Here is a 13961-nt window from a genome sequence, read left to right as displayed (position 1 = left end):
TTTTTGTGTGTGTAGGTGTGTGTGTGTGTGTGTGTGTGTGTGTGTGTTTATTACTCAATGAATTTATTACATTTATAGTTGTATTCTTTGACTTTTTTATGTGCAACAGCACCAGGAAGAGGAGTGGCGGCCCCAAGCCAAGGCAGGGAGCTCCGCTGCATGTCTTTGTCATCAAGAAATCTATACTTTCCAGGCCTCTGCTATCTGCACACTCCGCAAAATTCTAGCAAAGCTGATTTCATCAGAGTGGAGATGCCTTATCCACATTTGCAGAGATGCTCCAGGAAAAGAGCCCTTCGGAGTAAGGACAATGGCCGTGTTAAAGCAGCGGCACCAACAGGAGATCCCAGAAGTAGATGGTGCCAGGGCTGCTGGCCAGTATAAGGACTTAGCTGGCTGCTGTGTCTCTCCTTCGTGTTTAATGATGGGGCAAAAGCATACCACTGATCTCAGCTGGTCCCAAATTCTCTTTGCTGCTAGCAGTGTGGTTTAGTAGAGCTTGCCCACAGCTGTGACAAGGGCATTGGCATACAGAGCCCTCCCTCGTCACTGGCTTTCAGAAGACTGTCTACACAGAGTGCACAGGCTTAGACCAGAAAGGTTTCTGGTGGCCCAAGAAGGAAAATGCTGAAGTCTCACCCCCACAAGGGGGGAAGGTATGACCAGATAATTCTCAAGTGACTGTTAATATGAAAGAATATACATATTCTGTATCTCTATAATCAGAGAAGTAGAAATTAAAGCAATAATGAGATAGTTTTATCTATCAAATTATCTAAGATTTTTGTCAAGCTATAACATACAATCTTGGTTAGTGGTATAATGTCATGGGTACTTTTTGGAAAATACTTCGGCAATACATGTCAAGTGATTTAAGATATATTCTGTGACCCAGTAATTCCATTCCTGTAATTTATTTAAAAAGTTAATCACTGGGAGTTCCCGTCGTGGCGCAGTGGTTAACGAATCCGACTAGGAACCATGAGGTTGCGGGTTCGGTCCCTGCCCTTGCTCAGTGGGCTAACGATCCGGCGTTGCTGTGAGCTGTGGTGTAGGTTGCAGACGCGGCTCGGATCCCGAGTTGCTGTGGCTCTGGCGTAGGCCGGTGGCTACAGCTCCGATTCGACCCCTAGCCTGGGAACCTCCATATGCCACAGAAGTGGCCCAAAGAAATAGCAAAAAGACAAAAAAAAAAAAAAAAGTTAATCACTGGAGTTCCCATTGTGGCTCAGCGGGTTAAGAACCTGACATAGTGTCTGTGAGGATGCAGGCTTGATCTCCAGCCTCACTCAGTGGGTTAAGGATCCTGTGTCGTCTGCAGCTGCAGTTCTGTGGACCCTTAGCCCGGGAACTTGCATATGCCGCAGGTGCAGCCATTAAAAAGAAAAAAAATTAATTAAAAAATAAAAAATAATCATTGGTTTGACCACAGGTTTGTGAACAAAAATGTTCACTGAAGTGTTCAACATTTGGGGATGGTTAAAGGAATTCTAAATGACAGGAGGGGAGTTCCCGTTGTGGCACTGCAGAAACGAATCTGATTAGGAAACATGAGGTTGTGGGTTTGATCCCTGGCCTCGCTCAGTGGGTTAAGGATCTGGCATTGCTATGGCTGTGGTGTAGGCCGGTGGTTGCAACTCCAATTTGACCCCTAGCCTGGGAATTTCCATGTGCTGCGGGTGTGGCCCTAAAAAGCAAAAATAAATAAATAAATAAATAATAAATGACAGGAGGAAATGCTCACTCTATATCAGGACAGGTGAAAAAGTCGGGATACTAAATTATACAACCAGAATGCTTGTGATTTTTGAAAAATAAAAAAAGTCAAAATAGACCTTAGAACAGTGATGATTGCTAAAGGGTGGGATTGTACAGGGTTTTAACATTTTTTTCCTTTCAAATGTTTTATATTCCCTAATAGTATAATGATCAGCAAAATAGTTGCTAAAAATTATTCTAAAATAATTGAGCCAAAAGAAAACTGGCAGTTTGGTTAGAAATATCAAATTTGTTTGTTTGTTTGCACATTATCCACTGTTCAGAGTCCTTACTATAAGAAGGGCAAGACATAATGCCATATATCAGAACTTATACATCCTTGTATTGCCCAGCAGAGGTTCCAAAAAGACAACTCACTTGTTAATATATCCAAAGAAAAGCGGCAAATGAACATACAACCTTCTTTAGTAATAAGACAACCGGAGGCTCTTCTGTTACATTCTTTTAGGAGGGGCAGTTACAAAACTAGCCTGTTTGCCTAGTTTCTGTGACTAGCTTGGCAGTTGAAGCAGTCAGAGCTAAAGTCTCCTATCTTTTTTATTTTGGAACAGAAAACGTACAGTCCTAGTTTCTCTCCCATACACATATCTACAAGCACACATCCATCTTAATCCAATTATTGGCTTTCTTACCTGAAGCATTTTCGTGTGGACCCCCTGCCCCATTTCAATTCCACCGTGAGTCACCAGCACAGATCCATCAAGATAAATGTGAACCAGGGCAGCAGCCTAAGCAAAAAAGATGAAAACAGCTGCCATGATCTTTTCGACTAATACCATGTTACATCTTGTCAATTAGAAAACACTCTCCCTGGAAAGGATCCCCTCGTTTCCATCTCCACCAAAACACACACAGGCACTTTCCCCACTGTCCTGAGCGCACCGAGCAGAGCTCAGGGCAGGTGCTGCCTCATGATTCCCCCACAATGAGCCAGACACTGTCCTTGGACGGTGGTGAGTCTGCGGCAGGATTATGCCTCTTAAGCTACTATTTCCTCAGTAGGACAGCTGAGGGCCCTGGGACCTTCAAGGATCACCCCCCTTGCCCCCAACCCCTGACCCAGGCTGGAACAACCTAGGTTTGGGGGTTTTTTGAGGGGAGGATTCAGTTTTAAATACAAAGTTAAGTATAAACAGTTTAGGGAAGAGGAAAAGACTTGCTTACACGAACATATATCCCCATAGTTATATGTGTGCAAGAGAGAAGTAAAAATAAAAATCCGATGGGAACCATGTCTAGTCATGATGGAGCATGATAATGTGAGAAAAAACAATGTATACATGTATGTGTGACTGGGTCACCATGCTGTACAGTAGAAAATTGACAGAACACTGTAAACCAGCTATAATGGAAAAAAATAAACATTACATATATAAAAAAAATCCAAAGATGGGGCAGGAAGACACTACTTTCTTGTTGCAAAATGAGCTAAGCCCATCTTGGCTCAGAATCCATAGGGCTTTAGAGTTGGAAGAGAACTTGGAAGTAATATATTTTTCTCTTTTTTTCTATTTAGTGCCACACCAGTGGCATATGGCGGTTCCTCAGTCTAGGGCTCAGCCACAGCAACGCCAGATCCGAGCAGTGTCCGTGACCTACACCCGGGCTCAAGGCAATGCTGGATCCTTAACCCACTGCTCGAGGCCAGGATCAAGCCTGCAGTCCTCATAGATACTGGTCAGATTTGTTTCTGCTGTGCCGTGACGGGAACTCCTGTAATCTTAATCCAACACACAGCTCCGCACAGGGATCCAGAAGGAACCGAACAGCTAAAATAGAATTAAAGGCTGCTGTGGCCAAAAACACCCAGGATCTAAGTAAGATAAACATGTTTTACAATGAGTAGGAATGGGCCTTCTTGCAAGTCTGCTGGGGCTAAGCTAGGGGTGAGGAGATGGCCCAGAAGACAGATTTCCCAGGAGACTGTGGGAAACATGAATGGCTTCTTCACTTTCAGTCTCTAGTGTGAGAGCAATCTTAACAGCATGCGGTCCTAGAGAAAATGCTTCTAGGGGTCCCACCGTGGTTTGGGAGGCCTGTGAGGCACACTTCTGTGGCTGCTCAACTAGAAGTGCCAACCTTAGATGTAGTCTGGGCCAGCCAGGGGTCGCTAGAAGGTATAGGCTAGGTTTCTTAACATCTAAGCTTCTATGCAGACTGGCATAATAATCTAGGATTTGTAAAGACAGATCTTCAGAAAATTCTGGTAATAAGCTAATTTCCATTGAATGAAGCCAGAGTTTTAGTAAGGCATGCATTACTCAGTTAGATTACTTACAAACAACCCTAGTCAGAACTGGAAGTCAAGGGAGGAATTCCCATCATGGCTCAGTGGAAACAAATCCGACTAGCATCCATGAGGATGCAGGTTCGATCCCTGGCCTCAATCAGTGGGTTAAGGATCTGGCATTGCCGTGAGCTGTGGTGTAGGTCACAGACGTGGCTTGGATCTGGCGTTGCTGTGGCTGTGGTATATAGGCCGGCGGCTACAGCTTCAATTCAGCCCCTAGCCTGGGAACTTCCAGATGCCATGGGTGCGGCCCTAGGGAAAAAAAAAAAAAGTCCATGGAATTACCTGTCTATCACTAGATAAACCCAAGGACAGGACTGCATTCCTAGATCAAGTCTTTGCTCACCAGAAGGCCCTTCATAGCAACCTGTGGGCTATGGGCCACTCCTGGAGAACTGCCTCTTCCCTGGCATCCAAAGGGCACACTACTCCAGTGAATGACAAGCAAAGGGCAAATAAGGCCCTTTGACAGTGAAAATGGGTTCTTCTTACCTGGTCAGCAGGTGCAAACTAGGGATGTATTGAGACTATGGGGATGTGGGAGATACCTTCTCTGAGGACAAAGGTGTCCTCGGCCCAAGGGAGACTCTTGGAACCTTAAGAAGGTCATTGTCACCTTAATAATCACACCCAAGGGCCTTGGGGAGGTGCCACAAGCATGCTTTACAGTCTGTTGACACATTAGTCCTAGAAACACTGTTGTGCTCCAGGCCATTTATTCTCAAAGCAATAAAGACAAGGGGTGACATCCTCTAGATGGCGCCCAGAGCTGCCTGCCCTGGGTTGCACATCAGAGGGCAGGCAATGCCAGCTGCAAGGGCTTCTCCTGGGCCCCATCATGTGACACTTCTTTCTACCTGCTGGAATGTGAGGCCCCGGAAAGGAAAGCCCACGTCCTCAGCATCCCTTGCAATGCACCCCAGTACCTCAGGCATAGGAAGCACTCAGTAAACATCTGATAAATGTACTGGCAACAGCATAGCCATTCAGTCTGGTCCTTAAGCCTATAGACCTTATTTCGCCTGCCAGCAACTGTTGGCTCTGGCAGCAATTCAGATGTTGCTTGTGGGTGAAAGGTGTAGTGGGCACTTGTGACTGAGCTACAGTTAACGGTGGATTGTGTGTATCCTCCGTCATGTGACCCCCGCTGGCAGCAGCGCTCTGCCTGTGCGTCCGGGGCAGCAGTTCTATCCGAGACTGGGAGGAATTTGTCCCAAGGGCCGCCGCAGTCTTCTCAGGCCGTTTAAAATGTCAAATTTGGTTCAGTTAAGTGGCACTACCGCATGGTTCATTGTTAACGCCACAGAAGATAATTCTGCAAAGCTGCATCTACGAAATGGCCACAGCTGGATTGTGGGAACAGATGGTTCTCTGATATAAACTGGGGACTTTGTGAAATTTAAATCCTCAAGCAATGACTGCTGGTGCTGGGGAGATGTTTGCTCTGATCCCACAGATGCTCAAAATGTCTCAGCTTTTCAAACACTGAGTTCCTCCTCTGTGCCCGGTGCCAGAGGCTCGTTAGATACTGTGTGCCCTGCGGTGCCCACGTCTAGGAATTAAGTAGAACATCCGTGAGGCATGTCTGAGGGCCTCAGCTGCTGGGAGCACAGTCCTGGGTTGTTCTGCCGCTCACTAGCTGGATGTTCTTGGGCAAGAGAGAGAACTATGGGCTCCAGCTCCCTCTTCTAGGAAATAGAACCACACCAGCCAACAGAGATGAGGGGGTTAAGTCAGGAGGGAAACTGCATGTCACCCAGCCTAGGGCCTTGCACCCGGGAGGTGCTCCACTTCCCTGCTCTATCTGGTTTGCTTCAGAGCGGACACTTTCAGCATATGGCTTCCAGAAGCAGCCTGACTGGTCTCAAATGCCTGGATTTGACTCCCCGACTCAGCCCTGAGCAAATGGTTTCAGCACAGAAGCTGGTTTCCAGGGAAGGATGGGAGGGAGGGGTGGTGTGAGGGAGGAGCTTCTCAGGAGCCTTTGAGAGTGAAATTGTGCTGTTGCTTTCTGTCTAAGTTCTCCCCAGTGGAGCTGAAACCCACCTGCGTTCCCACTGGAAGGGGAGGCAGCTTGATGAAGCTGACAAGGTGCAGCTCCTGGGGCCTCTGAGACCTGAGTTCCAGCCCTGCCTCTGCCTCTCAGCAGCGGTGGGATTCTGGGCTAGTTATTTCAGCTCTCTGAGCCTCAGACTCTCATCTCTAAAATAAGGCTACCAGTCTTAAAGGTTGCCCCGAGGGCTGAATGAGAAAAAGTCTAGAAGCACTTACCATACAGCAAGTGCTCAGTAATTATCATTCTTTTTCATCTACCTTTTGAGAAATTTTTGACAAGGAAAAGAGGACAGACACAGTCTTCTGTGGAGGTCAGATATTAAGCAACCACTGAATACGAACAGCCTGCCATGTCTACCCACAGCCTCATGCCCAAGGATTTCCAGAAGATTCCTACACAATGGAGATGAATTTCCCCATGATCCTGGCTGGTGGACTCAAGGACAGATGCCCAGACCAACCATTTGCTGACTGCTGGCTAATCAGTTTACCCCCAAACTAAGATTATACCAAGGGTCGCTGCTCACGAACCCTTTTCTAGGGGCAGTTTTTTCCACTCCCTTCCTTTTAAATAATCTTGTTTTTGCCTTTCTTCTTCAACCACAGCCTCTTAGCTCTCTCCTTCATCTGACTAAATTGTGTGCAGACGACTAAATAGCTCTGTGTTGTTTTTTCCTCATAAGCAGGAGAGGAGTGGAAGGGCTGCAATCAGATCACCACCCGTGTGGTTCTAGCTCCTCTGTGCGAACCCACACACAATTGAAGCTGCGGGAAAACGTTTTGCTGACTACGTCACAGCCGTACCAGGAAGCCGGGTGAACCATGGCTGTGGGAGTGGGGCAAGGACCTCCCTCCCAGCTTCTCCCGGCCTCAACACACGCTTACACAGTGCTCCTCACAGCCCCACCTGCATTTATCTCTATTCTGGTCAGCACTCGAGGCACCCGTTGTACCTTCCTCAGGGCTCTGCCAAAGGTGTTAACTCTTGGTTAACACCTGCAGAGGGGAGTGACACAGTTTGGAGGGGGTCTGCCACCTTATCCACATGTATGTATATATATGCATCTGTATATGGGGGGTCCCACATGCCTGCTGTACAATAAGCTAGAAGAGAGCAGAGCACTAGCTGTTTGGGGTAGGTTCCACTCAGGAGTGAAGAGCTGGAAACTGCAAATGATGTTTAGCAACCAAGCAGGGAATTCATTTAATCAATTAAAGGAATTAAATGATAAGAACAGAGTTTTCAGTCCTTCCTTTCATACTTTTAATGGCCATAAAGTGAAAAAAAAAACAACCTACTAATTGTGTTTAAAAATTATTTAAGTGTTGGCTCCGTGGCTTAGCTGGTTAAAGCGCCTGTCTAGTAAAAATTATTTAAATGATTTATTTCTCTGTGTTCAATTTAGCCCAACCCACCAAAAAAGGGAGGGGTACCAAGTGCCTCACAGCATTCTATTTCTATTTCATTGCTTCTCTTTCACAGAATCCAAGTAGCTGGAGAGGAGGCTTGGGGTCATTGGTCCCCACCCCTACTTTATGCTTGAGTGATCTGGGCCCAGAGTGGGCTGGCTTGGCTGTTAAATGTCAGGGCCTGGAATAGATGCCGGGTCTCCCGACTTCCCAGCAAGAGTGCTTGTCACCAGCCCTGGGCAAGGTGGTAAAGTAGCTCTCGTCTTCTCTGGGGAAAAACTAGTTCACTTGAGCACAACCTTGGGGAAGTTTAACAATTAGATATTGTAACCGTATGGCTAATCCGCCGTAATGGAAAGTTTCCTCAACACCTTTTGACTTGTCTGTTTGCAGAACTGACCTGACCCATAGCAAGTGATCCGGTGCCGACAGGATACTTCAGGGGGACCACGGCCAGCCCCTTTTTCTTCCAGTAGTTCTCTGAGTTGAATTTTTCCACAGCGGTTCTCCTTAGGGCGTAGGAAGACATGGCCATACATTCTTTCCAACACTGGATCAGGTTCTTGGCATCAATCTCTTGTTTGTAGGGTGTCTGATCAATTTCCTTGAACATGTTTATTGTTCGAACCTGCCAAGAGAAGGAGATTAAAGGGCGGGGGGGGGGGGGGGGGCACCTGGCAGATATAGCCTCTTCCAGCCATTGACCTCCTAGTCAAATTCTGCTCTTTCCAGAAAACCCAAAGTGAGTTCAATGTACTCCATGTTGAAGTCTTTCCCAACACATAACTTTCTCCTCTTCCTCTACTCAGGGCCTCTATCAAACATGCTTTTGATGCTGCTTTTCAGCAAGTTCAAAAGAAGGAATCTTTTCCTTATCCCTCATGTATAACTCATCCAGGTACACTGTAGACCCTTAATTCTAGCTGTACTGTGAGTATGTGTTGAAAGGCAATGTAGAACTGAATCTCCAAGCAACCTGACCTACAGGATTTGGAATTTTCAGATGCTGTGGCAAGAGAAGACCACTTACGCCCAAACAGGAAAATTGAAGAGTTTGTTTAAATATAACCCACACGGGGGGACAAGGGGCAGAGAGCACACCCCTTGTCCTGGTCCTCCTCTCCCCCACTGCCAGCGCCCACAGCAGGAGCACAGGGCAGGACGAGGGCAGAGAGCTCACCATTTCCCCGCCCCAGCTCCACTCCGAGGTCCTGGGTGGAAGAGGCGCAAGGAAGGGAGCCGAGCTTGTTAAGAAGGAAGTTAGGACCAAGACTTAAAGAACTGAAAGGAGACCATTTTAGTAACTGAAGTGACGCAAATGACAGCCGCCTGAGATGTCAAGGAAGCAGAGGAAAGATGGGTCTGACGGAACTGGTTGGTAGCAGTGAAACCCCAACCAGGGGAGGCTTCTCACCAACAGTGAATCTAGGGCTCATGCCGCAGTAGCCCCTGTCCCTGGATGTTTGAGGAGGAGCCTGAGCAAGACAAGGACCACTGAACTCTGGAGTTCTGCTCTGTATGAACTAGTTAGTTGAGTGAACTCAGGCAAATCACGTAGCCCCCGTGGACCTCAAATTCCTCAACGTGAGGACCCCCAGTGGCCCTCCCACCTCTAAAATTCACTATCTTTTGAAGGTGAGACTAATTCAGGATTACCTTCTCAGGGGACAACCCACATTTGGCTGCAACTTCCATGATACAGGACTCAGTGATAAGCCCTGTCTGAGGAAAGCCAAACCCTCGCAAAGCTGTGTTGGATGGAAGGTTGGTTTTGCAGGCCCATGCCCGGCAACGCAGGTTGGGAAACTTGTAAGCATTTTCCATTTTCAGAAGTCCCATCTCCACGACCTGGGGAAATCCAGAGATGATGCGATGAGACACGTGTCCTTCTCGACCTGTTTCACCATCTTGAGACCTCACACCAAAACCAGGCCAGGAACGGTCTACAGAATGCAGTGAATAAAATATCCTGGGTATTCCTGCTGTGGTGCAGTGGGTTAAGGATCTGGCATTGCTGCAGCTGTGGCATAGGGTACAGCTGCAGCTCAGATTCGATCCCTGGCCTGGGAAGTTCCATATGTCACAGGTGAGGCTGAGAAAGAAAAAATAAAATAGAATACCCTGGAAAATAGGAGAAAAAAATTGTTGCTGTTTGGTTTAACGCATAGGTTCTCAGCCAGGGGCAATTTTCTCCTCTTCTTTCCTGGGACATTTGCCAATGTCTGAAGATATTTTCGGCCATTAAAACTGGAGGGTAGTGGTGCTGCTAAAATATACTGGAAGGAGGCCAGTGCTGGTGCTCAGCGCCTTACAATGCACAGGGCAGCCCCCACAACACAGAGTTACCCAGTTCAAAACATCAGTGGGGCCAAAGAACAAGATCTAACACCTGCATGTGGGAAAAGAGCTCTAAGTTTGGGAATCACCGAGATAACACACAGATGTGTTATCTCAGCCAATATTTCTGGGCTCACTCTGGGGGGCCCCAATAATTACCATGTGGGTATTTGCTCCCTGCAATGAGAATCTTTATGCTTTTATTACTAACTGGGCTCACTCTGGGGGGCACCAGTAATTAACATGTGGCTACTTGCTCCCTGCAATGAGAACCTTTATGCTTTTATAACTAAATATTATTTGGAATTCCTGTTGTAGCACAGTGGAAATGAATCTGAGTAGTAACAATGAGGTGGCGGGTTGATCCCTGGCATTGCTCATTGGGTTAAGGATCCAGTGTTGCTGTGAGCTGTGGTGTAGGTTGCAGATGTGACTTGGGTCCCGAGTTGCTGTGGCTGTGGTGTAGGCTGGCAACTGTAGCTCCGACTTGACCCCTAGCCTGAGAACCTCCAAATGTCGCAGATGTGGCCCTAAAAAGCAAACACACACACACATATATAAAATGTAATTATTCAATTTTTAAAATTATTATTTTATGTAACATGTTCCAAAATGTGAATTTGCTCATTAAAACACTTACAAATAATGACTCATCCAGGGAGGCGCCTCCATTAGTATAATGCTCCATATCCAGGGCCAAGATTCTGCCGTTGTTCATGAATCCAACCTGGAAAAAGAGATTGGACCTTTGATGCTGATGCTGGCGGTCTAGTTTCACATGTGTGAAAAATTTTATGACATTGGGTTTGACAATAATTTCTTGGATATGACACCAAAAGCATAGGCAACAAAGAAAAAAACAAATAAATTGGACTATATCAACATTTAAAGCTTCCATGTATCAAAGGATACAATTAACAGAGTGAAGGGCAATCCAGAGAGTGGGAGAATAGATTTGCAAACCATGTATCTGAGAGAGGTTACGACCTGGGATGTATAAAGAACAACTCAACAACCAAAAGCCTTGATGGAAAAGTAGACAAAGGGAGTTCCTGTTGTGGTTCAGCAGAAACAAATCTGACTAGTATCTGTGAGGATGCAGGTTCAATCCCTGGCCTTGCTCAGTGGGTTAAGGATCCAGCGTTGCCGTGAGCTGTGATGTAGGTCACAGATGCAGCTCGGATCCTGAGTTGCTGTGGCTGTGGCTGGCAGCTAAGGCTCCAGTTCAACCCCTAGCCTGGGAACCTCCTTATGCCGTGGATGTGGCCCTAAAAAGACAAAAAAAAAAAAAAATTCCAGAGATGAATGGTGATGATTGTACAACAAAGTGAATGTACTTAATGCCACTGAACTGTACACTTAAAAATGGTTATGATAGTAAATTTTAAGTTATAGGTATTTAGCTACAACAGCAACTAATAATAATAATAATAGTAAAGGAAGGGTGGGGAAGGATATAAAAAAGTAGGACAAATAAGCACACAAAACCCCCTTCTCTTTAATCCCCCCAGATGCTGCCCTCTGCATTTGTGGAATGTGGTATTTAAGACATAATCCCTCCCTCTTCTTCTACTCACTTTATACTTTCCAAGGTAAGGGTGGCGGCCTCCAGTTATTAACATGTCTTCTCCTCGCTCTAGAATGCAGCGGACTGCACGACCGTGCCTGAACAAGGAAAAAAAAAAGCAAAAAAAAAAAAAGAAGCAAGAGTGAAACTCTTCTACCAAATAGGTATTATCTGGGGTTTATGAAGCTCCCAGTGAGAGCATGAGGGGAAAAAGGCAGAACAACAGAGCCACTCCCTGAGCCCAGGCAGTGCTGCTCTCAGGTGCACACAGGGGCCACCCCTCCCGGTGGGTCAGCACCCAGTGTCTGGCACTCATGACCAATGAGAGAGGGCCCGTGGGCGTCAGAGGCTCCAGGGCATTGCTTTGGGGTTATTGCCCACTGTGATAACAACCTCCTCACAAGCACACAGTCCCAAGGCCACATTATAGATGGTTGCAAATGGAGGAGCTCGGCTGGTGTCTGACTGCCAGGTCCTCCCCAGAGGACAGGTCTGGAATCGAGGTCTTTTGTGTCATGGGATAGAGGAAGTGACCTATACCACTTAGCAAAGAACTCAAGCCTTCTGGGTGTGCCTGCTCCAAAGACAATTTCCTAGGGTAATATTTTGATGCCCTTAAAGGAAAATGGTACTATTACTAAAGGTAAGCATACCAAAAGCAAAATCTCCATTTAAATTAAGGGTGTGTGGGTGGGAATGTACACTGGTGCAGCCGCTATGGAAAACAGTATGGAGGTTCCTCAAAAAATGAAAAATAGAGTTACCATATGATTGAGCAATCCCACTTCTGGGCATATACCCAGGCAAAACTATTACTCAAAAAGATACATGCACCCTTGTGTTCACTGCAGCAACTATTTACAATAGCCAAGACATGGAAACAACTAAATATCCATCTACAGGTGAATGGATAAGATGTGGTATATATACACAATGGAATACTACTCAGCCATTAAAAGGAATGAAATAATGCCATTTGCAGCAATATGTATGGACCTAGAGATTATCATACTAAGTGTCAGAAAGAGAAAAACATATACTATATGATATCACTTTTATGTGGAATCTAGCATAACTACAAAACAAAAATAGACTCACAGGTATAGAGAACAGACTTACCATTGCCAAGGGAGAGGGGTGATGGCAGAGGGAAGGATTGGGAGTTTGGGATTAGAGAGGCAAACTAGGATATATAGGATGGATAGACAACAAGGTTCTACCATATAACACAGGGAACTATACTCAGTATCCTGTGATAAACCATAATGGAAACGAACATGAAAAAGAATACACGCGCACACACACACACCCACACACCCACACACACACGTATAACTGAGTCACTTTGCTGTACAGCAGAAATTAACACAACATTATTAACTATATTTCAAAAAAATGTTTAAAAGGTGTTTATGTATATGAATATATACAATCTTTTGAGATATAGCTATATTTATATCAATCTATACGTATATATGAACATTTTGAGATATATATATGGATATAAATATCTATTTCAAAAGGTGGAACTGACCAGTACATACACAGGTGCTAAGGACAAGTAACCCTACTCTTTCCATATTTGTTTCTGTCTACTCTTCAGGTAGTATAATTTTTTTGCTATGGTTTTTATTCTTTTCAGTAATTGATTTTCATTTTTGTTTTATATTATGTAGTCTGGCAATATAAGATAAGAAGTTGTAATAAGCTGGTAGTGTATTTGTTTGTAATAAGCTTGGGTATTATATGTGATTTTAAATAACCTTGAAACAGATTCTTCTTCCTCTGACTGCAATATTGGGAATAGTCAGCATGACCTCATTTTATTTTTAGTCTATGTAGCAGATTTTCTCCACTTACTTGTTTGCAGCAAAGGCGGTGATGGCTGCCATGATGCCAGTTTTTATCACCTTCCCCCCGAAAGCCCCACCAACACGCTTTACGTGACACATGACCTTGTTAGCTGGAATCTTCAAGATCCAAGCAACTATGTCCTGTGAATGGTAAGCGTTCTCATTAATCTGACCCATCTGCAGCAAGGGAGTGGGACGATCCTTACACATTTGATTCCTTAATGTTGTGCATGATACACACACTGTGTGGTTATACTGAACGATGGGATGATTTCCAATAACCTAAGAGCCATCTACACTGGTCTCAGCCCTGAGTATTTGGTTGTAGCGACAGCACCAAAATTTATCAATAGTAAGTAGTCCTTTCAATATCAGTGAGATACTATTGTGATAAGAAAATTTAAAGCAACTTCCCCCCTTGAAAATTACCACCACCTTAGTGGTAGTTTCCCATGAACTACTCCCAGATGAATCCCTATTTTCTGCAGCAGTGAGATCTGGTGACCTTCCAAGCCTCTCAGGCTGGGTCTCTTCCCCGCACACCACTGTCTCCACTGGAGAATGAGCACTCCTCGCCTCCTGTTTGGATTCAGTTGGTCAGTGGGTCTTCCCTGGGTGCAGGTCTTGCTCTTCCTTGCCATCCTAATGTCTGAGGACTAAGTCCTAACAA

The 13961-nt window shown here is 45.5% G+C and overlaps 1 protein-coding gene across 1 annotated transcript in view; it reads right to left on the bottom strand.

Moving 5' to 3' along the window:
* Positions 1-13961, bottom strand: part of AOX1 (aldehyde oxidase 1) — a 77068-nt gene that overhangs the window by 14153 nt on the left and 48954 nt on the right. The window contains exons 22-27 of the mRNA XM_047773182.1: positions 13299-13432; positions 11449-11536; positions 10512-10598; positions 9191-9382; positions 7935-8162; positions 2412-2507 (exon numbers count right to left, since the gene is read on the bottom strand). Of these exons, the coding sequence (XP_047629138.1) occupies positions 2412-2507; positions 7935-8162; positions 9191-9382; positions 10512-10598; positions 11449-11536; positions 13299-13432 (825 nt within the window). The remainder of the gene's footprint in view (positions 1-2411; positions 2508-7934; positions 8163-9190; positions 9383-10511; positions 10599-11448; positions 11537-13298; positions 13433-13961) is intronic.

This window comes from Phacochoerus africanus, chromosome 3 (assembly GCF_016906955.1).
Source record: "Phacochoerus africanus isolate WHEZ1 chromosome 3, ROS_Pafr_v1, whole genome shotgun sequence".
NCBI lineage: Eukaryota > Metazoa > Chordata > Mammalia > Artiodactyla > Suidae > Phacochoerus > Phacochoerus africanus.
Note: the sequence above shows the minus strand (reverse complement) of the source record. Positions and strands in the feature narration are given on the sequence as shown.